At 32.2% G+C, this 27,080-nt stretch overlaps 3 protein-coding genes and 1 long non-coding RNA gene across 8 annotated transcripts in view; 2 read left to right on the forward strand and 2 right to left on the reverse strand.

Moving 5' to 3' along the window:
* LOC106468741 overlaps positions 1-1,859 on the forward strand; it is a 4,019-nt gene extending 2,160 nt beyond the window's left edge. Inside the window, exons 3-4 of one of the 2 annotated variants that reach the window (XR_002612700.1) lie at positions 1,505-1,662; positions 1,747-1,859. This is a non-coding gene — a long non-coding RNA (uncharacterized LOC106468741). Of the gene's footprint in view, positions 1-1,504; positions 1,721-1,746 lie in introns of those variants that run through there. The other variant, XR_001291399.2, reaches the window with a different exon arrangement.
* Positions 1,740-7,102, reverse strand: LOC106468740. 4 transcript variants are annotated; one of them, XM_022397099.1, is made up of 3 exons: positions 6,982-7,102; positions 3,293-5,241; positions 1,740-2,089 (listed from the first exon to the last, which is right to left on the reverse strand). In XM_022397099.1, exons 2-3 carry the CDS (start codon positions 4,975-4,977, stop codon positions 1,870-1,872), a joined length of 1,905 nt encoding a protein of 634 aa, XP_022252807.1. In that variant the 5' UTR covers positions 4,978-5,241; positions 6,982-7,102; the 3' UTR covers positions 1,740-1,869. The 4 variants fall into 4 exon arrangements, with proteins under 4 accessions (XP_022252807.1, XP_013784638.1, XP_022252808.1 ...); XM_013929184.2 differs by having other exon boundaries at positions 6,810-7,102; XM_022397100.1 differs by lacking the exon at positions 6,982-7,102 and adding an exon at positions 5,769-6,803.
* A 3,788-nt stretch (positions 7,103-10,890) lies between these two features.
* On the forward strand, positions 10,891-14,666 carry LOC106468739 (immediate early response 3-interacting protein 1-like). The gene is made up of 3 exons (XM_013929183.2): positions 10,891-11,086; positions 12,693-12,797; positions 13,624-14,666. The coding sequence occupies exons 1-3, from the start codon at positions 10,996-10,998 to the stop codon at positions 13,677-13,679; spliced, it is 252 nt and encodes an 83-aa protein (XP_013784637.1). The 5' UTR covers positions 10,891-10,995; the 3' UTR covers positions 13,680-14,666.
* A 4,421-nt stretch (positions 14,667-19,087) lies between these two features.
* Positions 19,088-26,317, reverse strand: LOC106468742. The gene is made up of 3 exons (XM_013929185.1): positions 25,943-26,317; positions 20,035-20,121; positions 19,088-19,441 (listed from the first exon to the last, which is right to left on the reverse strand). Exons 1-3 carry the CDS (start codon positions 26,082-26,084, stop codon positions 19,326-19,328), a joined length of 345 nt encoding a protein of 114 aa, XP_013784639.1. The 5' UTR covers positions 26,085-26,317; the 3' UTR covers positions 19,088-19,325.
* Between the last annotated feature and the right edge of the window lie 763 nt (positions 26,318-27,080).

The following is a 27,080-nucleotide window of genomic DNA, read 5'->3' on the forward strand; positions in this document are numbered from 1 at the left end:
AAAGTGGAGGATTACAAGACACGTAGTCTTCAAAGTAGAGGTTTACAAGACCCTTAGTCTTCAAAGTGGAGGATTACAAGACACGTAGTCTTCAAAGTAGAGGCTTACAAGATCCTTAGTCTTCAAAGTGGAGGCTTACAAGACACGTAATTTTCAATGTAGAGCACCATTTCCAAACTTTTTCAGCCACGTAACACTTTTGATCTCTAAAACTTGACAGAAACCCTTCAGAAACATTTTTATGTTAAAACGTTACATCACAAAAAAATTTATCACCTTTATATAATAGGTAACTAAGACACAAGGAACTTTATAGACCTTTATTTTCTATTAATACATTGATTATAATTACAGGTTTTTTATTCAAAAAGCACTTAAGTCTTAACTTCATAACACAAAGTCTTTAAACAGTTTCAAATTTGTTTTGTTTTTTTTAAATGGGAAGAGTGTTGTTGTTCGTTTGATATTGGGAGTGATGCCGAAGATCTGGATTCTTGTGTAACGTGCAGCTGCACTCCACTATCACTAGTGGCTAACTTACAGCGAGTCATCAATTAGGCTCTGCCCATAAATGAAATAGTCAATACCTGGCCAGCTTCTTTACTCTGACGACACTACAGAAAATTTTCCCATGGAGCAAAGTTTGAGAAACCCTCACGTAGACTTCATGGTATGGATTTACAAGACACGTAATATTCACAACAAGACCATGTCGAACTTGATCATTTATTTATCATACATTCCCAAGTTTAGCAAAGGATATACCGGAAAAGTTAAAGTTCATTTTAAGGTGGTACTAAATTAAACCAACCAACAAAACTTAAGTTGAAAGAACACATCTACAAAGTACCACGCTCAAGCAGAAACATTTACATTAGAGAAATTAGTTGGATGATAGAACAAAGATAAAAAATAACATAAAAATGCAACTACATTAAACACATCCAGAAAAACTTCCCTCGGTTGAACATAATTACAAAACAGGAAATATCATAAAATGGGATCAACACAGAATTTTAGATAAAACTCACCACTGGAAAGAAAAATCAAATCTACACCAACCTAAACTCAACGGAGACAACAGTTTACGCAACCTCAACGAACTTTTCAGATAAGAAAATGACAACACCAGCCAATCACCCACACATGACTGCACTTCCCTTTATAAGGTGTTACGTGAAGAAAGTCTCTGTATAGAAGTTGAAATGTTGTTTCCTTTTTCTTTAAATGGAAGTTACAGTCCATTAAATTTTTCAAACCTACTATTCACCAGTGTTTAAGTTGAACATCTTTTCATATATATCATTACTTTGGTTTGACACAGATGGTTCTCCAAACCAGTTATATATTTAGTAAAGTTTCCCTTGCTAGATGTAACGCAGAGAAACCATCTAGTGTGTATTGTAATTAAACAACTTATTATATTCTGATGTTTGTTTGTCACATTAGCTTGTCATACTTGTTGTACACCAACATAAACATGGATTTTTGATGTTTTTTACAGGCAGCTCTTGAAGCGTTGGAAGAAGATGGCTTCGAAGCTCTTGCCGTAAGAAACGATCATTTCCTCTGTGCCTTGCGGAAGATTAAGCCATCTTTAACGAGAGGTCAACTTAATTATTACAGCACACTATCCACGAGATTTATTAACAAATCTTAAAGGTAGTGTTGTAACTTAAGCAAACAGAAAAAAATTACTCTAATTGTTTAACGAGCAGGATGAAAATTTATTAACAAATCTTAAAGGTAGTGTTGTAACTTAAGCAAACAGAAAAAAAATTACTCTAATTGTTTAACGAGCAGGATGAAAATAAACTTCGGACTCTGATGAAATCACAAGCAATGAATGAAAATAAAATTAGGTAAATATCAACAATTACTACACATTATTACAGAATCTGTTTCAGTCTCGGTACACGCTTTCTTTAAAGGTGGTTGTTCAGAACTTTCCAGATCTTTGGGAGTAGCATCCGTTTTCTTGAACATGTACAGCAGCTGGGGCATGTACCTCTGTAGATCTTTAATCTCAACCAGTTTGTCACCAGTTTCCACTTCAACTCCATGAGTAACCAGAACCTGTCTCTGCTGGCTATCAACAAGAAATATAACCAAGTGAAGGTACATCTTGTTTCAAGTTTCTTAATGGATTTTATGTTACCAAATGTCTTTATCTATAAAACATTTACAATACAAAGTATTTTTTAAAGAATTAATTTTTTTTCCCAACGTGTCTTTTCAGATAAAGAGAACTCCATATTAACCCTTAACAGCAAGCCCTAATAATTTGGTGTGTTCCAGTTGGTAAAGTTGTAAAATGGGGCAGGGGAATATGTAGGTAATTACACGTATAACAACCAGAATGTAAACTAAAGATAACTTACGTCTTAAGTACAAATGTACGTACGAGGTCTTCAATACTGAATGAATTTGAAAATCAAAATCCTGCCATTTGTTTCAGTAACAGAACCAATAGTTATGGGGGTTCAATTGAGAAGACAGTTGGATGAATTAAGTAAAATTTAAGCTAGACTAATTTTTAAATACTTAAAATTTACTTGAAAAACATGACAGATAATTATGTTTGCTCGGTGACTGAAACAATTATCACAGCTTTTACCTTAACGATAAAAACACAGCATTACAACTACACCAGTATTAGTCAAGTAAATTTTTGATCAGAAGTAAAAAAAGAACTTGTAAATTAATGCTGCCAACTCTGTAATGGTTAGAATATGTTGTTTCATTAGTCAGTTCCAACTGATCTAGCTTAAACTAGCAGTCGTACGTAGTGTCATTAACATATTCTCTTTTTCTTTCACTTCTTATTCCAATCTCCTTCTTGCTAGACGTGCAAAACAATATTTAATTTAGTTTCTTGGAGATTCCAATCAGAAATTTAGAATGCACTACGTGGTGAAAGTTTCAGTAAATAAACTAACAATTAGTCGTTACTACGATACGATTAAACAGCTTTGAAGTGTTGTGATTTTTACCTCACTCAGCCATATATAAATTCAGTCATCTTCATGCTTATGTTCTTTTAAATTTAATGTTTCTTAATATAAATGTTACCGTACCTGTAGTTATTGCTTTATAGTTTGTGCAACTGAATCTTCATATTTATTATAAATGTGAAATCATCCGACAACCTGGGCTGAATGATGAAGAAGAACAGTGTTAAAATAGTTTAATAATTCCTTACTTTTAATTATGAAAGACCTTCAAATATTTATAGAATTTTTTTACGTACCATAACGATACTAAAAGTTTGTACTTTTTTTCCTTTACGTACCTACTGCATGGATACATCTGTACCTTCAGCACATTCTGTAACACAGATTCACATGAAGTTACTGTCCCAGTCTCAAAGTTGTTTACCACTTCAGTAAGACTCGTCACCAGAACTGGTTCAGGAGAAGAATCCATGTTCACGGCTAGAACAGGCTTTCCATGAACGTTGACTTCCCGGATGGAGTAATCGATGTTGGTAACAAAGAAGCCTGTTGTCTCCGACAGTATAAGAGAGTCATCTTTAATGGATTCTGAATCCACATAACCACCCGAGCACTTCTCAACACTAGTTTGATTTTGAGTGTTGTCCATATTTAGGGTTTGAGATTGAATAGGTAATGGTGTTATCAGTTCCACGGGGTGTTTGGAGTTAGAACACAATGTATTCATCTCTGTTGCAGTAAGAATACCTTTTGGAACCACCGGCATATTGGTAGAAGGTATGTTTGTTGGAGTAAAGTTCTTGTTAGTTGCGTCCGTTTTTAACCGTATCACTTCTGAGGTCCTATCGGTTCTTTCATCAAGGCTGCAGGAAGTGTCTTCTTTAGAGGAGGCTTGGACTGTTATGTGGGATTCAATTTTTTCTGTCAATGTGGCTGTACTGATCTCGTTTTCATTTCCTTGTTCTGAGGATGATTTGACCAAGCTTTCACAAGTAGAGGGCTGTCCAGTTTCTGAAGCAGCTGGCCTCACAAAATAACCACAAGCGGGAACTGCTGTTAATCCACCATATAAGAGTGTATGGTTTGGTATAAGTTTTCCACAGTGATCCTTCAGACAAAACCCATCTTTCAGAACCTCCTTTACTCTACAAGATGCAGTTAAACTAGGCAAGGTTCCCTCTGATCCAGGGACTATGTGGTAAGTATGTCGTTGTATGCTAAAATTATCAGACAGTTCACTGAAAGATATTTGTTTCGTCTTCCCTATGGCTTCCCTTGTTTTAGGCGTGGTCTTTGAGTCTATTACTGTTACCTTGTTGGTTACGTTCGTGTCACTTGGAGCATGATGGGAAGAGGCGGGTTTTCTTACCAAAGGTATGGTTTCTGGCCACCATTCAGCGATAACAATTCCCGACTCAGGACTAGTGGTTGATAGTTTATCTACAGCTACAAAGGTGGTATCAAGTTTCACTTTTGTTTTATCCAAACCTGCAACCTGGCATAAAAACCTCATGTACGCAACATCCCACTGAGTTCCTTCCGTTGTTGCAGAGTGCAATACGTTTTCAGGTAACATGCAAGCTGGTACGATTTTTGATACTTCTGTCTGTACGTATGGTATGATGGTTTCATTCACCTTTAACAGACCACAATCTTTTTTCAATGTATAATCTGAGGAAGGAGAACTGGAAAGCTTCTCTTGGCACAACTTTAAAAAGTCGTAAAATTGGATAACATCTGCCAAAGAAACAATCAAGTCTTTAGTGGTAAAATCTTCCTCTCCAAATTGAAAACCACAATGATGTCCATTAATTTCATTCCAGAGTTTTGCTTCTCTTTTTGTAATATAGTGACTTTTGATGTTTGTGCACGTAAAAACGTAAGGTGGTAACAGTCCAGTAAACTTCTTCACCATTTCTTGTTGCACAATTTTAACTGCAACATATTTTTGACACAAGCGAAAAATAAACGGCAAGTGAATATTACCAACAGTTACCCATCCAAAAGCTTTACCACTACTCATTGTACTTGTCAAAACTTCTTTAAATTAAACTGAAGAAACGAAGCAGTATTATTTTGTATACGAGCATGAAGTTTAATGTTGCAGCATTACATTACATTTGAGCTAGACAGCAGTTTTTCCACAACAAGTAAACCAAAGATTTTCTCGAGGACAAAACATCTGAAAAAGTTGATGTTATACCACGTTTTGGTATCAAATATACCATGTTTCAAGGCCAATCTTAACCACAACACCTTGGTCACCCATTTTCCACCTTCATCTCACCTAAAAAAAAGGAAATTATTTCTAAACCAAAAAATTCACATCTCCCTCAAACTTTACATTTGTTACTGAAACAATTATTTTATTTTACTGTACTACCTTTATCCTATGTAGTATTCAGGCTTCCCTATTATTAATTCTTGTATAATTGTTATACACAGTTTTTGTGGACAGATTCCATTTTCAGAGGTCAGCTGTTGCCTGAAACTAAAGTGAAGTGTAACTAACCGAGATAAAACTGAGTTTGAAATATAATGGTAAAGAAAACAAACATATTATCGTTAAAATTACAAACCCATTTAAGTTTTTATTTTATTACTAAATGCATCTCACAAACAAGATTAACAAGATGTACACTTCCAACCAAGGGTTGGTAACCTGCAAAACTCTGAGAAAACTTGAAGAGTTTTAACACTTAAACCTAATAATTTAATGTACTGTACTATTACAAAAGAAAACCGACATGAATTCACTGAAGGAAATCTGGCCTTAATAATCTCTTATGTGGATGATGGAAAGGGTGTACTTACATCTTCACGAAGCTTTTGATAATGAGTCATACAGAATATCTGTATAATAAGATTCAGTGTCACGTAACTTCTCCTAAACTACTGGTTGCACCAACTTCCAAGTGGTACCAAACGAATTGTCTGAATCTCGAGGTTTGCACAGAGGTAAAATATTTTACCCCACTCATTGGGGAACCTGGGGATTTCCCAAAAGCCCCTTCTAAACTGCTGGACTCCCCAACTTCTAAATGGAGCCAAATGGGATCTAAAATCTTCAGATACTTCTGTTTACAGGGCCTGGTATGGATTATCGTGGGCGTCCACAATAATTTCCCCGGATAGTAGCAGAGTCTGAAGCAACATAATATATACTGAATGAATAAAGAAACATTTTTCATTTTCCAGGGGACAAGTGCCTCCCTCCGCGGACGCCTATAGGCCTGATTTTTTATTCCACGAATTCCATTTTAACGTATGATTTTTCCATCCAACCAACTGAGATACCGCCTTTTTTTAAAATAACTTGTACGTCAAAGTTTTGGCAGTTACACTTGAGCCGAAGCCTTAACAAACAGATGAATGAAAATAATAACTTTCTTTTATAGTTAATAATTCCAAAGTTCACCCCTAATAATATATATATATGTATATATATATATATATATGTTTTTTTCTCTTCATATTTTGTCTGTGACTTTAATTCGCTTAATATGCACCATTCATTATTCGTATATTAAAACATTATGAAAATAAGTGTATTTATTTATTCAATTATTGGCCTAACTACAGATTATTTTACTAAACTCGTACACCCCCTATCCCAGACAACTTAAAATGAGACTGCCCAACGAATCTGCTGAATACATAACTGGTATAAAATGACTTTTAAAAAATGACAGGAAATCCCAGTAGAACCTGTAAATTAACACAATATACGACGTTATATACTTATTTTCCCTTTACTTAATTAGTGTGACTGACCAAGATCTGTATAAGGGCAAAACATGATGTGTAAACACGTGTAGCGCTAACACACTACTGTAACCGTACATAGTCGCTTACCAATACCAAGTTCAGTTATCCTTCGATGATAGCTTTTCTTCAAATTACCAAAATAAAAGGTGGTAATCCCTTCTTCATTCAGTTTTAGTAATTTAAGCTCGTGTGCTAATCATTTAACAATTTACACAAAGCAAAACAACTGTTCTTTTGAAAAGTTTCTTAGTTTTACTACCTTGAAGATATAAATAACGATCTGTAAGTTCCATTTCTGTTAGGAAGTGCAGCGAAACGACAATTCCATATTTACTATTTAGAGGGAGAGACGTCAGTTTTGAGATGTTCTTGGTGAATAGTGCGCGTGGCACGAGCTGCTAGACAGACTCGAACCATTTCACCTTCTATAGGGGGTAAAGGTTTTTTCAGCAAATTGATTTCGCCGTGTAATTATCACTAATAATCATTTAATTTTGCAAAGATATATAAATCAGAATTATTTTAGGGACAAATAACTTAGTTAATTGCAAAAATAAAAACTTTATACGGCTTAGAAAATTACTAGATAAATATATTTAAAATGTTATTATTAGAAACCTTTTTTTTCTCTTCGTGACTATTTTTTTATATAAAATTTGAATTGACCAAACAACAAAACAAGGTTAGTATTATTTAAATATTATCCTGGTTGAAAGCAGTTAAGTGATACGGAAAAAATAAAGTCCAAATATAAATATACACCTACCAGGTATGTTAGTGATAGAGTAGCTAATAATGACGTCACTTCTTATGTGTCCGAGCTAGACACTCCTTCATATTCGGTCGGAAAGTTAGTACGTGTTTCATTACAACAGAGTGTGATAAACATGGTGTTTTACCGTGATGTGAATAATGGCAGAGCTTATTGTGTACTGATAATAAGTGTTTCTCTAATCGTGTTCGCTGCCTTTAATTATAAAGACATTGGTTTATGATTTGTGGTGTGAACACTATAACAACTCACGACATTTAATAGTTTCTATTTTCCATATTATAAGTAAGACCCACCTTCGATATTCTAAACAAAAAAGGGTTCGTGCCCCCCCCCACCAGTGGCTCAGAGGTATTTCTGTGGACTTTCAGTGCTGAAAACTGGGTTTCGATACCCGTAGTGGGCACAGCACAGATAGCCAATTGTGTAACTTTGCTTGTAACTACTAAACAGTTGTAGAACCCATTCGTTAAATTATGAACAACAATAACGGCAGCTGGCGCACTCCATGAAGGGGGGGATGAATTTTAACGCAGTTTTTATTTACCACACAAAAAAAAAATTATAAATATATGTCACCTTTTAACACTGTATGGAAATTGGCTATTGTAGCTTCTTAATTGTGTCATTTTGTCGGCAGTTCAACAGAAGAATGTGATGGTCAAAAATAGTTTTTATGTATCTTATATGTATATGATCATAACTTTGAAAATAGAGACTAACTTTTAAGTCATGTTAGTAGTTCTGCCAGCTTTTATGGATTTGTTTGAAACAGTGTTATTAGTTTCACTGTTTCATGAAATAAAAATGTTCAGCAGAGAAAATCATGTTATTTATAAATACTAGTGGTGTAGTTTGGTCTGGAAATAGGGCGCGGATTGGTCCTGTTGTAGAGCTCTGTATTTATATGTTATTTATAAATACTAGTGGTGTAGTTTGGTCTGGAAATAGGGCGCGGATTGGCCAATGGCCATTTCGCAAAAATGTGTGGCCAACTCCTAGAATCATCGATATTGTGTTTTTTTTTTTAGAAAAAAAAGAATGCCAAATCTCTCATTGAAAATTCACGCTTTTGTAATTTTGAAACAAATGTTTTTTTTTGTACTTTTGCATTGTGTTTATAATTGACATTGACTGTCATTAGAATCCTGAAATAAATTTATTTAGCGAAAAATTTCTGATGTATTAATAGTGCGGCCATTTCTGTGATCGACTGGTCACATCCATGGCCAGAAAAAAAAAATGGTTGCCCACCCATGATTTAGTGTGGCTAAACAATTAGTTGTGTAGGTAAAGCCGTTGACTTTATATCTATTTTCCATGGCTGTTGTTGCTGGAATTGTGGGCTTTTTATAATTTTTTATATTTACTATTTCTGGAGCTGTTGGTTTATATCTATTTTATGTTTACTATTTCTGGAGCCGTTGGCTTTGTATCAATTCCATGTTTACTGTTTCTGGAGCCATTGATTTATTTCTATTCTTATGTTCAATCTTTCTGGAGCCAATTTTTAGCGTTATATGCTCTCAGACTTACCGTTGAGCTAGATGGTAAGTTTAAAGTACAACATATATACTACAATATTTCAGTTTGTTTTTTGCGAAATTACATTAAATATATAGAGTAGACTGAACTGGGGCAGTGTCGTTAATTCAGAGTTAGGCCTTCACTTATAATATATTGTTCTTGTTGTTTTAGCGTAAAGTTACACAATGGGCTACATATGCTCTGTCTACCGCATGGAATATAACCACGAATTTTAGTGTTGTAAGTCCGTAAACTTATCGCCGCTTACCTAACGAGAGACTATATAATATACTTTTTTTTTAAACCCAAAGTTTGTTATTTTATGCAAAAGAAGAGATTATTTTCAAATTTCTAATCAAAATGAAGTGTTTGGTGATTTCACTATGGCTTCCACGGTGTGACAGCGGTAAGTTTGCATACTTATATCGCTAAAATCCGGGGTTTGATATCTGCGGTGGACACAACAGATAGCCCAATATGGCTTTGAGTTTCAACGACGTAATACAGACAATTTCACTATGTGTGTGGATAGCAGAGTTCGTAAGATTTAAGAGCTGTTTCCTGTTCTTCTCAATATTCTCATGTGTTCATACGCTTAGAAGTGTAACTGACGTATTGGACAATATGGGAACACATGGGGTGGGTAATAGGTCTATAGATCTGAATAAATATTTTTTTTTTATCTTGAATGGTGGATTAAGTATAATTTGTAGTTTAACTTGCGAATACAAAGTTTTAATTTTTTTTAATTCGTGATCTTAGTATACATCTTTAATCTCCAAAGAAAAGGAATGACCAGTCTTGATGGCATTTTCCTTGGGAGTTTAGTTTTGTTAGAAAGAACTTGGGTGTTTTAAGGTTTGGATAAAATGAATGGGCTAGCCTTTTATCATTACAATATTATGTGTGCTGGTTATTTCGGTGTAAAGGGGGAGAACAGGTGATAAATACTCTATTGATAAAAATGAATATAAAGTTTCGTAGGAGAAGTACAGAATAAAACTGTCTGAGCGATCATGTAAGCGTGTATATATGTTTTACAATAAATTGATTATTTAATCCATTGATTTGGATATCAAGAAAATACAATTTTAAATTGTATTCAGTTTTACGGATAAATTTAATGCATGGGTGCTTAGAATTTTAATAACCTAAGAATTTTTTAAACTGATAACAGCTTCGAAAAAGCAAAAGTATATAGTCAACATGCCTCCAATGTAAAACCGATTTGTATTCAGTGGTACAGATGTATAGCCTACAAAGCTCATAGTGACAAATATATTTTACGAAAATGAACCCTAAGTTGACCCCATTGCCACAACAAAATACACGAATATTCTTAGGAGTAAGTTTAAATAATTCTTCGAACTATTGGCGCACACAACTGGTGAGATTTTAATTTTTGGTGAAGAAATGTTTCTTTAAAATCATTTGGGTTGGTTGGGTTATTAGTCAATTCAATGTCAAGGCTGGAAAGTATCTATTGGTCAGGATAAGTAATCTTAGAAATTTCTTTTGCAAAGGAGAGATAATCTTTAATTATAAACGTGTTAGACGTAAGTGCATTTAAAGCGAGAAAAAGGAACTTAATCGGGTGCTTGATAACTAATTATTAGTCTTAAGGGAATATTGTCTTTGTAAACTTTAGACAAACCACGTATAAAGCCTGGATGTAAGCTAGAGGGAATCATGCAACAGTGTTTTTTAATTTCTTAAAATTCTTGTTTGTTTTTTCTCTCAGTCTTATTGTTAGTTTTAATAAGATGTCTGTTGCTGTTTTTAAACTATCACATGTTTGTTGTCGTTGTACTTTTGTTAATTATTAAGCTCTGATTCCCATCTGATGAATTCGTTACTTGATATAAAGATGGCGCTAACGTCTCTTGATGATGACAAATGTTATTACGTATACGGTTAGTTATAACTTAAAGTGTTGGTAACTACGAAACTGCTAATAAATAATTATATTACGTTATGACGTTCACTTTGTACAGTTTATTCGAAGCAGCTTTGCTCTGCGTAAATGCTGTGGCTGTTTTACACGAAGAACGTTTTCTTTCAAAAGGTAACGCGACTAAATAAATTTCATTAGTTATACAACAGCAATATAGATTAATCTATACAATTTACATTACAAGAAATACGAAATAGGCTTAGAAGTTAAAAGAGTTAGATGGAAAAGTTAGCCAAAGCAGCTTAACATTGAATTAGAAGTTAAATTAAGGAGTTTTGACTTACTGGCATTTAAAAAATGGAGTACAATTTAGTGATAGAAGTATTACTGTTAAAGAAGCTCTTAACTATTGTCTTGATATAACTAATAAACAACAAATATTAAAAACATTACAGAGGCATGGCTAGTGTTACAATTTACAAGTTGGTCTACCCACTTAGGCTACCATTGTCACATTTGTTTATTCAGAAGATTGAACATTAATCACGCCTCTATCAATTTCATGAGCTTCTTGTTTCTTTCAAAATTAATAATGATATAAGATATTTAAACAAAAAAGTATATATATATGAGAAATAAAAGTTAACTGTCCTTCTATCACTTGTTTTCTACTACACCAAAGTATGTTTCTGTAGTGTAGTCTAACTTGTATATTATCTGTGAAAACATACCCAACTACAACTTATAAACAACTCTGATATCTGATGCAGTGATTAGTGTGCCAGACTGTGGATTTGAAGTAATGTGGTTCACACCCCATTACCACTAAAAAAAAAAATGTCATACTCCACACTTCAGGGCAGTGAAAACATTATAAAAATGACTGTCAGTGTTTGTAAGCTAACAATTTTTACACCCGGGTGGTTAACCCAGTCAGCAACCCTATAAGACGTGAACGTTCGGTGGTGGGAGATTCAAACTAGTGACCCTCAAATTGTGAGTTGAGCACCTTAAACACCAGTAAATGCTTGAATATACTAAAACAGTGAATATTAAAGTATTGGACAAACTACATTATTCCACAAGTTTTTAACTAATAGAAATTTCAAAAGCACAAGAACAAATTTAGATCAGTACTTTTTCCCTACAAAGCTTAGATTTACTACTACTGGTACCTGAGTCTGTCCTATTAACCTCGTCATCTCACCATTCAAATATAACTAATTCCATGTTCCCTTTATCCAAGCCCCTAACTTTTTGTAGGCACTCAAATCAAGTCATATATTTAATGCTTCACTAAAAATAAATCTTAATTATTCAAAATCAAGCCAAGATATCAGTCAGTAACCTTTTGAACAAAGAACTGTCTTGCACAAAGAGACAATAAATTTGTTACACATATATCATGAAAACTATGGATTTTCTTTCAATGAACAGAATTGTTTCGTTTTAGACCTTTGAATTTTGCTTTATTTGTATGTATTGCCTATGAATATGATCTGCTAACTCATGTTAAAGCTCTTGGCCTGTGAGTACAAAATGTTATGAGCCTTTTGTATTTAAAGTCATATAAAGAATATAAGGAAGTTGAACTCCAGCTGTTGAATTATTAAAAAAATTAACCTTGTCTTTCAAACAGTGAAAACTAAATAACAACTCAAGAAAGATAGCAAGGTGAGAAAAAAAAATTGTACGAAAACACCAACAAGTGAGTCGTGTTACTGATGTAAATGGTAACAGATAGAGTGTATAGTTTGTTTTGTTTATTATACTGCAGTCGGCTGGGGCCGAGATGATCAAACTACAAGAGGCTTTGGAGAAGATCCTGGAGTGAAGTCACAGTTAATAAATTTGATTCATTCCATTAGAACCGTCATGAGGAGTGAGTATTTTATGTTATTAGTTTGATTATGTTTAGATTAAATATCTTTTCACGAAATAATATATTTACTTTATATATATATATATATAGTGGTTCTAAACATAGCATAACTTTTACTACATTTGAATCTGAGAGATGGCATTATAATGTAGAAAACGCATTATGACTAACATTATACATTAAAATAATAAGTATCAATAGGCATAAAAATTATATACATGTCAAATTTTAAAATAGACATTTTTCACAAGAGTTTAAATTCTATGTAATTTTAAGATGAAAATGTGTAAATAAAAAATAATTTTAATAGTTGTAGTAAAGCAAGTGAAGATAGATTTGTCTTATCCTATAAATAAAATTTTCCCTCTGAAAAGCTGTTCACCTTAAATTTGATTCTTTTGACTGAATTATTTTATTATTAGATTGATTTATGTACAGTCACTTTCGATATCGGAGTTGTCAAGAAAATGTCATGTTGTTAATGTGAAATATAGCATGTTTTGTAAAATACTTGATCTATAACATCAAACAATGATGTTTTATACTAGACTTATTCATTGGACTAATATAAACATAATTGTAATTTTTTTAATGTGGTCATTCTCGAGTGTGAAATGTTGAGATCCTGTAACTTGCTGTTTTACACATCACATAAACTACTGTATGAATACTTTTATTAAAGCTTAAATAATCTAGTACGATGATTGTAATACAGATTCATTAACTCGTCCATTTTTGTTATAATTAGCTAATGAATTATTTAAATTTTTACAACTTGTTCCACTTTTAATCCTTACTCTTGTATATGTTTATCCTCCTCTTTCAGTACCACTTATTTTCCTGAATATTGTAACAATACTTTTTAAGTTGATCTTGGGGTAACGTTTATTCTGGCCAAGTGGAAGTTTAAAATTCAGACAGAATTATAGAAGATCATCTTATTTTATCATCAGAAGTCTTGACAGATCATGTAAGACCAACAACTTGTTTCACTGGAAATTGAAGATAGTTCCGAGATCAACAGTATATTTTATTATCGATCTTCAACCAGACTGTTTTATGTAAGGCATGTTTCATCATTAAAAGCTTGTTAGATGCTAATGAAATCCAAGAAAAGTTTAATGTTTTGTTTATACAGTATAATTGAGTCTAAATTGCTGAAATAACTACTGTTACTAAACTTTCAGTTGGTGAATACTTACATTATTTTAAAATGTTAGTGAGTTTGACGTTAACTCAAGTTTGGAAGATAATTCAGTTATTTTTTTAACCAATAGATCTTCAAGAATAATGTTACTGATAATATTATTCCAGGGTTTTGGTGATGTATAAAAAATTTACGTAATGTTATTTTTTTCTTCGTATTGGAAAGTAAGTCAGTATTCTAATAAACATTTATATAAACACAAAACGACCATCAAAGCTTGCAACTTAATGTTCTTCTATGATTTTTAAACCTTGAGATATACTTGTGAATACTTTCACTCACACACGCATTTTGTTCCTTCAGGAACTTAAAATTTTGAACACCCGCACTATTTTATTGCAAATTTTCACGTTTAAGATCTTTTTTTACAGATTGTTTATATACCTACTGGATCACTGCAGTGTTTGTTAACATAATTTATAAATGCCGTTTACTGTTGCTGTAATTTGAGCTAATATATATTGGAATTTACTTGTTGGTAACACTCTTGTTTCACACGAAAAAGTATTTTAATCCTCATCTCAGTTTACTAATACAGTAGTTAATCCAGCATCAAGCCAGAAACACAATTACAAGTAATTTTTGTGCAAAGTTGGCTTTACAAGCAATCTGTATTTATGACAATTGTAATATCTTCAGTTTATCGTCTGATAATTAAAAAATAAAAGAAACAAAAACATTTAAGTGTTCCTTACATATGAATTAGTGATAGAGAAATACTTAGCTGTTTGTTCTGTTACAAGAAGAATAAATTCACAGCTCTCAAGTAAATTGTATTAAATGTTTTATTAAAGATATTACACAGTAGACAGGATTGTGTAATTTTGAATTGGCTGATACAATTCTTGATTGAACTGTAAAATTAATGTGTAATGTTTTTTATTATTAGAAAACGTTGTGCAATTTTACATACCTGGAAATATTATTAAACTTCTATACTTGTCTAACTGAATTTCAAGATTTGATTTTGTGTGTTTTAAACATCACTGAAGTTATTTTGTTGATGTCTTAACAAGAATCATTTGTCATTATTGCAACAACAATATTAAAAACACTATCTGATTTTGTATCCTAAGTATACGTATTAAAAGCTTCGTTTATTCAACGTATTAGAAATTAATTTTTGTTTTCTAAAAAAACAAAATGAACTTTGAGTAACAAATTATTACAAAGTAATTTAATAACTAATTACTCTTAAAAAAGATACCAGTAATAATAACTTGGACTTTTTTTATTATTATTAGCCATACAGAAAATTTGTAAACATAAGGGATAAACTTTTTTTTAAAACAAATAATGCCATTTTTACCCACTTTTCATCATTACTGGTGACATTTATACTAAGATATGTTTCATACTCCAAAATCAGCAAAGTATTAGAAACCAGCTTACCCAATTAATTGTGATGAAATCATGTTAAGTTATACACGTTTATTTTTCCACATTTCTTTCAATTGACTCAGTATTAAGCTTGAGGGTTTATTACTAAAATTTGGGGTTTGATCCAAGCAGTGAGTGCAGCGTATATATGCAACCTAAACAGATTCAATTGATCAGGCAAAGAAAATCTGAACCCTACCATGATTTTAATCACAATTATTAGGCCTAAAGTTAGTGATTGTTAAAGCTCTTGAAATACAGGATGCTTTAGTACCTTATTAGATTGTAAGATAACATTAGTTTAGTCTGAAGGGTGCAGGAATGAAGGGGTAAATAATCACGAGGAGGTCAGCAAAAGTACTGTGCATTGATTTTTTTAAAAATTCATTTCATTTAATTTTTGGAAGGAAATGAAAAACTGCTTACTACCGTGGTATATTAAAGTAAAATAAGTTAAATGTAGAGCAGTAAGATGGGTCCACTTAATAACTGGAGATTCAACAGGATACTTTATTACAAAGTAATTCTGAATTTTCAGAGTTTGAGAAACAGAGAGACTGGACACAAATGTAAAAAAACACAATGAAACAATATTTATTCAAACTTGTAAATTATCAAAATGAAATACATTTTGTACCTTTACTGTATAGTTATTTCTGAAGAATTTAAGATGTTAATGATAATTAGTTTTAAAGTCACAGGTGAAACTTTAGGAGAATATGATTTACAAAGAAAGGACTTTAAATTCCCTTACCTACTGACACTTGAGCTTGAGAAAGAGAGACCTAAGTAACGTTTAACACTGTATTCTCAAGATTCTGTTGTTCAATCCCACTAAGGCTTTTCATAACTGAAATATTGCCCAACCTGTAATTAGAGGACACTGTTTGTGCAACAGTACATCAATACACCAGGCAGTATATCCAGAGAATAATAAATAAGGTATTTACTACAGAAGTTGTTTATTTACAGAATAAATACTATAATAAAACATAGGGTATGTTCATAAACTACTCTGCCTACTTCTTCCTAAATCACATGATAAAATATTCACTCAAAATATTGGACATGTAATACTGAAAGAGAGAATTGTCTCAGTAATCTTTTTTTATGTACTTTATTAAATATATTTTTTTACATTAGATTTAGCAGTAACTGAATTCCTGACTTGAGTATGAAACGTTTTATAGGTATTGATTTAAAGAAAAAAAAAGACATTGATTTAAGATACCATACACTTTATTTCAGTTATACACCTATTTTTTTGTCCAGGACTTTGGTGAAAACGTGACATGTTTTTTCTTTGTCTGGATATAAAGTTACATATCATTATAATGTTAATCATATCCAAGAAAAAAAAAATCAAAAGTGTCGAAATGATAATATGTTAAAATATGAAAGATATTATTACTGTATTCTTATATTTAGATACAGAAAAGTAAAACATTATTGATATTCCATTCTATACCCTTTGATAAATATAATTTTTCATTTTAACACTAGATGGCAGCACACATTTATGATATGTCGATTGTTCTTGAAATTTAATTCGAGCTGAAGTTAGTATGAGAAATACAGAAGCAGTATCATGTTTAAGCCTAGAATAGTTATTCCGTGAAACAAAAACAGGTTCATATCGTAATCGGAGATTGACATTTCTTTCACAAAAGTTTGCCCCTGAAGAAGAAAGGTACACCTATCGAAAGTGCTCGGGTTATAGTGTTTTTTTTTTTTCCTTTTTTTCACAAAAAGTTTTATACTTTAGTAAAGCTCTGTCATTTCAACCTTCAATCGTTCATTTGATGCAAATAGATACAGTTTGTTGAAAATATTTGTTTGTTTAAAAAAAAGATTGTATCTATGTGTAAAATAACATGACGTAATGAAAATACGTTTAGTAGATGTTACAGTTTGTGTTATGTACGAGGTTAAACTCACCTACTGAACAGCATATATAACGTAAACCAACGTTTACGTTTATCACCCGTTATACAAGTCATCTTTTCGGGTTCATTAAAATATAATGTTAGACAATGTTTATTGTTAAGCGCAAAACAACACAATGGTGTGCGGTGTTCACTGAGGGTTTTGAACCCTGATTTTAGCGTCGTAACCCTCAGGATTACTTCTAAGCCATTGAGACGGTTTGGGGGCGCTCAACTCGCAATCTGCTGTTCGAATGTTATAATTCTCGTCACCGAACATGTTAGCCCTTTCAACCGTTATAGTGGCACGGTCAATCCCACTATATGTTAGTGAAATAGTAGCCCAAAAGTTGGCGGTGGATGGTGCTGACTAGCTGCCTTCCCTCTAGTCTATCACTGCTAAAATTAGGAACAGCTAGCACAGATAGATCTCGAGTAGCTTTGCGCGAAATTCAACAAACAAACTAGAGTGTTTTAAATTGAAATAAATGAGTTTCTGGGCATTGATTAAAATTTTGTTGTTGTTTATCGTAGTCGCAGACTAGTCCTCAAGGATTACAATAAATATAAAATTAGAACGTGACAACGAATTTCAAACTTTCTCAAACAACTAAATTAGGTGACTTATTTTTAAAATATAATAAAATCTGTTCTGTATTTATCTGATAATTAGTTTCTGTTAGTGACTATAGAGGGCTTTTGGTTGGACTACCAAATGAAACTGATAAAATTAACGATAAATTTTATGATGAGATTAAGATTTCAGCTGTTAATTATAGAAGAGATTTTAATTTTAGTTGTATAAGTTTGGAGATTTTCAGTCTCAAACTATGAAGGAGACGGGTTTTTAGGAACTGTTCAGGATGGTTTCTTCACTTTTTTGGTCAGTAACTCACAAGGAACAATGCTATTTTAGTTTACTGTTATGTTCTGCCCCCCGTAGCAAAAATAATTTCATCTTAAATAAAGATGAACGGTTAGAAAATCAGAAAGTAAGTAGATACCGTGATCTTTTTTAAATATGTAAACTAGTAGTCACATAACCATGACTTTTTGTATTTATATTTTTCAGAGTAGTTATTTTACCGACATTTGAGGCTGACGTTAATGATGTTGAGTTACGTATCTATACGACGTTGATCGTTTGAGTATTTTAAATTCTTACATAAGTTCTTTGAGTTTTAATTTATTAAAAAGCATTACAAATTTAATAAGTTTAAATTGACCGCCATGATGGGGAACTTGGATAATTATCGGAATTTAAAATAGTTGGTCCTTTTTTATCTATATTTCTGGAGTCTTTGGTTTAATTTTGATTTTTTTTCTCTGTTCAATGTTTCTAGTTACTGGTTCTATAACAACTTGTATGTCAACTGTTGCTGTATTTTTATCTATATTTCTGGAGTCTTTGGTTTAATTTTGATTTTTTTTTCTCTGTTCAATGTTTCTAGTTACTGGTTCTATAACAACTTGTATGTCAACTGTTGCTGTATTTTTATCTATATTTCTTGGAGTCTTTGGTTTAATTTTGATTTTTTTTTCTCTGTTCAATGTTTCTAGTTACTGGTTCTATAGCAACTTGTATGTCAACTGTTGCTGTATTTTTATCTATATTTCTGGAGTCTTTGGTTTAATTTTGATTTTTTTTTCTCTGTTCAGTGTTTCTAGTTTCTGGTTCTACATCAATTTGTATGTCAACTGTTGCTGCAGACGTTGGCTTTTACCATAACTTAATTAATGATTTTCATGTGCAAAAATTGAGGTGACACAAGAGTGAGTTATTTATCTTGTTTTATTTGAGTTTACAGTCTTCGAAATAAATTATAGTATACACAAGTTTTAACGATTTCTAGCTAACGTTTCGTATCCATGAAATAAATTAATGTCACTTTAGTTAACAATGTTTTAGGACTAACTGTGTACTACACTATCGAGTTATAACTAGTTTTCATCAGCCAAGCAAGGTCGATAATAAGTTAAGAGAATATCAATTAGCAAGTTCGTATCTCATTTTCTTTAACGACTTAATCCAAAATGTTGTCCTCTCACGTGGTTCCTGTTGTATGTTTTTCTCGGTAAACTTCTCAGCAAGTAGTCCAGCAATTCCACTGCAGATAGATCTTTTCGTTTCACTAGGGTACAACAAAATCACATTAATACACTGACTAACCTGAAAAAAGAATCTAATGAAAGAGAAGCAGACGACATTAATACACTGACTAACCTGAAAAAAGAATCTAATGAAAGAGAAGCAGACGACATTAATACACTGACTAACCTGAAAAAAGAATCTAATGAAAGAGAAGCAGACGACATTAATACACTGACTAACCTGAAAAAAAGAATCTAATGAAAGAGAAGCAGACGACATTGATACACTGACTAACCTGAAAAAAAGAATCTAATGAAAAAGACGTATAATGGGGCCAAATCTAAAACTAAATTAATGGACGACATTAGCTTGTGGGGGCAAGAACATTTCAGGTGGTCTGGCCCCCACCAGCACCGGTCCTGCATTTTTAATGAAAAAGTCCTACTTAAACCATGCAAGACAAAAATAAAACACTTTATTAGTCAGTTACATATTTGTTTAAACAGACACCAGAAATTCCAAAAAAGAAAATTGTAATTCATGCACGCTTTTCATAACTTACAATAATTTATCTCTTAAGATAAATCACTGTATATTTACAGGAATGGATAGATACATCTTGATGTTTCTTACCTAGTGGATAGATATCTTGTGTAAGTTCTAGTTCTCGATCTTGCTCATCTTCCCACAGATTATCCATGTCATGTTTTTGTGAAATTTCTAAAATATAAAAATATATGTTATTTTACAGCTAATTTTTTTTTCTTTTAATGTTTGTTTGTTTCTTGAATTTCGCGCAAAGCTATTCATGGACTATCTGCGCTAACCGTCGTTCTTAACTTTGAAGTGATGGACTAGAGGGAAGACAGCTACTCAATATCATCAATCGTAAGCTCTTGGGCCACTCTTTTATTAACGAAGAGTGGGATCGACCGTTACACTATAACGTCCCAAGGCGAGCATGTTTGTTGACAGGATGGGAACTCTTGACACGCAGTTTGCGAGTCAAGTCACCTATTCACCTGGCCCCTTCTATAACTTTTTTTTGGTAATTATTTTGTAACAAGTTTATTGAGTTTTTAATTCGGAAAAAAAGATAGATTTTAATTATATCACTCCAAAGTAACGGCTATAGCAACGAAAACAATATTTTGTTTATAATGGTCATTTATAAATACAAGAGACAGAAGTAGCTCAACCCTAGTGGCCATCGTATGTCACGTACTGAAATATCATGATTCTCTAGCCTAACGTTGAAAGAAAAGGTCAACTTCAAATACGATATCAGGGCTAGCAAAAATAATTAGTGCAAAAACTAGACATTAACAATTATACATTAAAAATGTGTCAACGATGCCCCCCCCTGTGTTATTCTGTAATTGACGTTCTTTTCTACCTCATTGTTTTTGTCTTTACAGTTTTCTATGCACTATAGATGTCTTTTTGTGCTTTGTTGATGTATTTTTATACATTGTTTTTGTCATTACAGTCTTTCTACACGTTATAATTGATAATGTCCTTTTGTACTTCGCTTGTGGTAGGCCTGATGGTGTTTCGGTTTCTGTACTTCACTTGTGGTAGGCCTAATGGTGTTTCGGTTTCTGTACTTCGCTTGTGGTAGGCCTGATGGTGTTTCGGTTTCTGTACTTCACTTGTGGTAGGCCTAATGGTGTTTCGGTTTCTGTACTTTACTTGTGGTAGGCCTAATGGTGTTTCAGTTTCTACTTTTAATGTTCAACGTGTTAATATGAGAGCACCTGCGTGTTTGCCCAGAAAGTATTAAACGTTGAGATCAGATCCAGATTGAGTTATATGTTATCAATAATTTATCCATGTTATGAACAAGAAAAGTACTATTCACAGTTTTATTGTATATAATCGTAGTATCTTGTTACTCGAATAACACAAAAGTAACAAGCTTAGAAGAACTTATTGTTTTCATGCTCTAAGCGAAAAATATCATAATGGCTTCCGAAGGTTTTTAATTTTTGGAGCGTAAATTTTATAAGAAAAGAAAAAAACGCTAATGGGAAGTTGTTAGCACTCGAAACCCCAGTAGAGACTGAGGAAATCATTGAACGGAAATAACATGATAAATGAAATTAGCTTCTTGCCTAAAATCGAAATGACTTTATGTGTGTTTGTGATGCCTTCTATGCTCAATTAATCTCTCTGAATATTTTCCGGGTTTGATAAAGATGAAAAAATAATAATTTTAATGACGAAATGATAAATATTTGTCAACTGAGCCTTGCACTCAGAGCCTTGCACCTGGTGACGATTGTTGCGTGGGAAGTTTCATGATTTATCTTCGGCTTCCCAAGCGAGATAATTAATAAAGTTAATTGACAGCAAATAAGTATTGTTCATGTTTTCGAAATCTACGTAAACATGGAAACCATAGCATTCGAGCATTCAAATTGGAACGTGTTTCATCCTATGTCGATGTATAGACGTAATATGGAGAGGATCTTAATTTCCCTTCTCGAAATTCCAGCTTATGTTTCTTTATGGCATGACTTAAGTCAGTTGCTTACCAGACCCCACACACATGAAAATGTTTTCTGACTACAGTACTGAATCTATAACGTTATTTTAACATTTGCACTGATTTAATTTCACACTTTATGTGACAATGAATTTATATACAGCAGTTACTGTACAGATAAATAAAGTACGTAAAATCCACAATAAACCAGAAAGTATTGGGATTTGGGATACACGACATTATTGATCCCCGTTTCTTCAACATAAGAATTTCGTAAATATTTTAATAAAGATATATTTTTATCACAAAAACTGAAATGACTGAAGCATTTTAAATGGGGCAACCACGATTACATTTTTGTGAAGATGAGGGAAAAAATATACTGTCCTGAAAATGATTAATTATAAAGTTAAGCCTTAGTTTCCTGAAAAGATCCAACCCAGAAAATATTCCACGAGTGTAACTATGCCACCAAAACATTTTTTATGAAAGGAGCATTAAGAAGTTTATGCAAAATCCATTGTAAATCCCACCTTAAAGTCATAACAGATAAGCAAAAAAAACTTACTATCCTTCATGTTTTTTTTTAATAAAAATTATATTTCATCAATTCGATTAATAACAAAATCGATTAAGAAATTTAAATCTATCTCAATACAAGATATATAATTATTTCAATATCTTCAAAAATATGTTTCAAAAATTCAAGTAAAATTTATTATTACCCCGATTAATAAAGCAGGATGTAAAAAATTATATTCACAAATTTTAATTAAAGAACTTAATAATACAAGTTCGTTTACTAAAAGTATTTTAAAGAAAAATACTATTATTACTAATATAAAGAAAGCCATTAAAGATGGAATATACATAAAGATTCTTCTTCTCAACTGCCATTTTTATATGCAATTCCAAAATTGCACAAAAATACGATTAAGTTCAGATTTATAACTAATTATTTAGATACAGTTACTAAATCTGTATCTATTGTTCTTAATAATATTCTAGATGTTGTGTTTGAAAAAAAAAAAAACATTTTTTAAATAATCCAGATAATTATTTTTGGATTATTAAGGACAACATTCCAGTTTTGGAATGTTTAAATGAATTAAATGCTTCAGACATGGCTAACTCTGTTTCTACGTGTGATTTCACTACACTGTATACTAAAATAGATTTGAAAGATTTAATCAGAGTATTCAATGATTTGCTTGATAATTTTGTAAATCGAGAAATGAGCAATCCCAAATTAAAATTTACTGAAGTTCATTATATATATACAGATTATTTCTGTGTATATAATAGTTATATTACTTTTAACAAACAAGTATATAAACAAACAGTGGGTATTCACATGGGAGCGAACTTCTCTTCAAATATGGCCAATTTGTAGTTGTTACTTTTCGTTACATAGACGATTTAATTGCCATAAATATCTTGAATTTTACACCAAACTTATATCGGAAAAAAGCAATAACAATGATGTTCGTGCCAACTATTTAGACTTGGATGTTAATTTAGTAGAAGGCAAAGCAAAGCTGACTATGTTTGATAAAAAAAAAAGGAATTTAATTTTCTATTTTCAGTCTACCCACCCCCAGTAGTGTTATTCCACGTATGATGTTAAAAGGCTACATTATATCTCAGTTAAAAAGATTTTTAACAGTTGGCAATAATGATAATGCTTTTATGGATAATGTTATATTATTCATAAGTACACAAGAAAATAATGGCTACAAATACTGGAAAGTAAGAAAAAATTTTACACCGTTTTATAATAAGTATGAAATATTAAAAAGAATAAATAAATTTTCGATAAGGAAAATACCTTTTTGTCACTAGAGGTAGTTAGCTACCTTTAAGTAGCTAAAATTAAAATATTATTCAGTATATCGGGACGGAAAGACTAACTTCAAGTATCTGGGTTTGTCTCGGCTTTCCCCTGTCATACTTGAATACTTTTTCAAGGAAAGGGAGTATAAATCCTACATAAGAAATATTAAGGTAGGTCTTGTAGTTCTATTTAAGATCTTTTATTATTGCATTTCTTTTGTAAGGGTGGGGATTGGGAGTAGCGTATAGTACTTGTACTGTTGTAGAAATATTAGGTTGGTTTCATTTCATTTCTACTTTAGGAATTATAAGAACTTTTAAGGGTAACTACCTTCCCACAACTGGCTGCAGACAGTGAAAGGCAGTAGGAACTGAGACTCAACTTCATACCCTTAATTGATTTTCCATGATTACTAGCTAGTTTAACATCAGCGTTTGAATTTTGTCTGGTATGACTTTAAGGTGCTGACTGGGATTTTTCTAAAAACTTCTTAATGCTGATTTTATATTAAGTTCATTACTGTTTTATAGTGTTGGTTTTACTCGCATATTAAAAATCAGTGTAAATAATAGTGTATGTTGTTTTTAATCAATGGTAACAAGGGCTTAAAAAAGGGGACATACTGATATTCCGAAATATTCCCGCCACTAGTACAGAAGTTTTCTTTATTCTTATTATTGTAATTGAATTTTCTTATCTTGTTTCTATAAAAAATGATATTGTTCTTATTATGAAAATTTTACCTTATTTTATCTAAGGAGTAAAAAAGAATAGCGTCAAATTAAAAGCTACGTAGCTAATAAATAAAGTTTCTATGCAACAATTTATACTCGAATACCGTGCTAGTAATTCGTGGCCATGGAAAGTTCACGTGCCTTGGAGCCTGGAAATCATGTTCGTCAATGTGACAATAACGTTTAGTCTCACTGGAAACTCGGCTGTTGCCCGAAACGTTGTTTTCGTGTTTTATCAATAAATTATTCTAATTTTGCGAGTTTTTCACCACTAATTTATATTCTATTTTACATTTGTTATTTCCTCGCCTACGCAATTATTTTATTACTAGAACTCGTTGTTAATATTCAGACATTTTAAAGGTGGTTTTGAACAGACGATTTTTATGACCGCCATTTTGTTTCATCACGATCCCTACTATTAAGTACTACCGTACATAATGATGATGCTAGGTCCTGCGATACGAGTATTTGTATTTCGGTTCCTATATGGTTCAGGAGTATAATTAATAAAAAAATTTTAGGCGGATATTTGATCGCTACAATCTGAGACCGAGAGTAAGTCTTCATTTACGTTCTTATGCCGTTTCTGGTAAACTCACCCTTCAACAGAACGGCTGAAAACGTATCCATTCTTACAACAACAAACTTTTAACAACTGAAAATATTTCCATTGTTACAATCGCTGATGGATTTGAATTTTAAATAAAAATTGTATTTCGAAATGAAGAATTTTCACATTGAATAAATAATTATGAAAATAGACTTAAAAGTACGACTAAGCTTGTGTGGACTGTTGCGTAAATAAGAAACATAAAGTTACATACTGAGAATTTAACCATGTTTATTTACATCAGATAATAATTTCAGGAAGCCCTTCCCGTGGTGGCTTAGCGATAAGTTTGGGGTTTCATAACAATAAAATTCAGGGTTCGATTTCAGTTGCGGACACAGCACATATCCCATTGTGCAGCTTTGTGTTTAACAAAAAAAAATAAGTAACAAGTTTCTAGGAGGTCAAAAAACAATTTCATGCTGAAAAAATAACTGTTAAGCATTCTAATTGACACAGCATAATAGATGCAGCTAAGAAGTAACACAGGACGTTACTATAGCAACAAACGTAATGTGTAAGGCAAATTGTTGCAAACATTGAGCTTAAAGATTTACGTGCACATTCTTTAAAGGTTAATTTTGGTGAGTAGTAAATAAATAAATGTACTGACAGCCTAAATTTGTCCAGATAATACAAAGGTATTCCAAAACTTGAAGCTAAAGCTAAGCCTACTAACGAGAAATATTTAGATTTTTGTATTTAATTTGGGAGTACGTCAGTATTTGTAAATGGTGAAGGAAAGATGACGTAGATGCCTAATTTATTCTTTGATTCACCACATATTTATACGTTTGTCATCTGATTAATGTCATTAGAGAAGCTTGATAATGACAATTTAACAATTTCAGAAAAGAGACGTTCTAAAATACCTGGCAGTTGACGAAATCTACTCCGAGGAATAGAATAAACCATCGAACAGGAGAAGAAAATTATCAGCAAATCAAAGGTTAGCATGATGTTTATAGGTCTGATCTTCTGAGAGACACCTTTGAGGGATTTTATGTAGCTCATAAGCTTTTATACTATTGGGGAAAGTAATCCAGGTCACGTGCTGTTAGTGCGTGGACAGTCCAACATAAACCACTATCATATCAAAAGCGCTGTCATGCCACACTGAAACAAATTAACAGATCGGGTAGCTTGTATTATTTGTTTTATCGAAGAATATGTGGGTAGCAGTAACATGGGAAGATAATAGAAACAGCAGGTTTCGTATATCCTCCCAACATGGGAATCCCCGCATGACTGATTAATCAGTACAACGTTTAAGTTATGCGGGAGTCGTTCTGTGTTACTGTTTCGTTTTTCCTGTTTCTTCGTTCTTAAAGATTTTTAATTTTTCGTTCGGTAAAATACTGTATGTATAGCTTTAGAGAAATACAAAATTTATTAAAGCAGGAAATATTTCATGATATACATTGAAGCAAAGTATAACAAGCGAGTTTCTAAATATAGAACATACATTGTGTAACAGTAACATTGTATAAGTTATATTCAATTACTAAATTTAACAATTATTTACTATATTTATAAACTCACTTGTTATACAATGTTACTGTTACACAATGCATGTTCTATATTTATAAGCTCGCTTGTTATACAATGTTACTTTTACACAATGTATGTTCTATATTTATAAACTCACTTGTTATACAATGTTACTGTTACACAATGTATGTTCTATATTTAGAAACTCGCTTGTTATACAATGTTACTGTTACACAATGTGTATTCCATATTTAGAAACTCGCTTGAATTTTCTTATCAGATAGTGTACTAAACTGAACAAATACAACAATTGTGACGTCATAGCAAGTAAGCCTCGTTTTGGAACTAGAAATATGCGTATAAGCGAAAACAAAATTATCTGTGTTTACTCATACATTTATTAACATAAGCATGATGAATATTGTTACGTCTCCGTTCGTTAGTTGATTTTCCGTAACTTCTTTCCGACGAAACTTTAGCGACACAAGTCCTTACTTAAATAAAACTGGTTTATTCTTT

Source organism: Limulus polyphemus, unplaced genomic scaffold (genome assembly GCF_000517525.1).
Source record: "Limulus polyphemus unplaced genomic scaffold, Limulus_polyphemus-2.1.2 Scaffold3140, whole genome shotgun sequence".
Taxonomy (NCBI): Eukaryota; Metazoa; Arthropoda; class Merostomata; order Xiphosura; family Limulidae; genus Limulus; species Limulus polyphemus.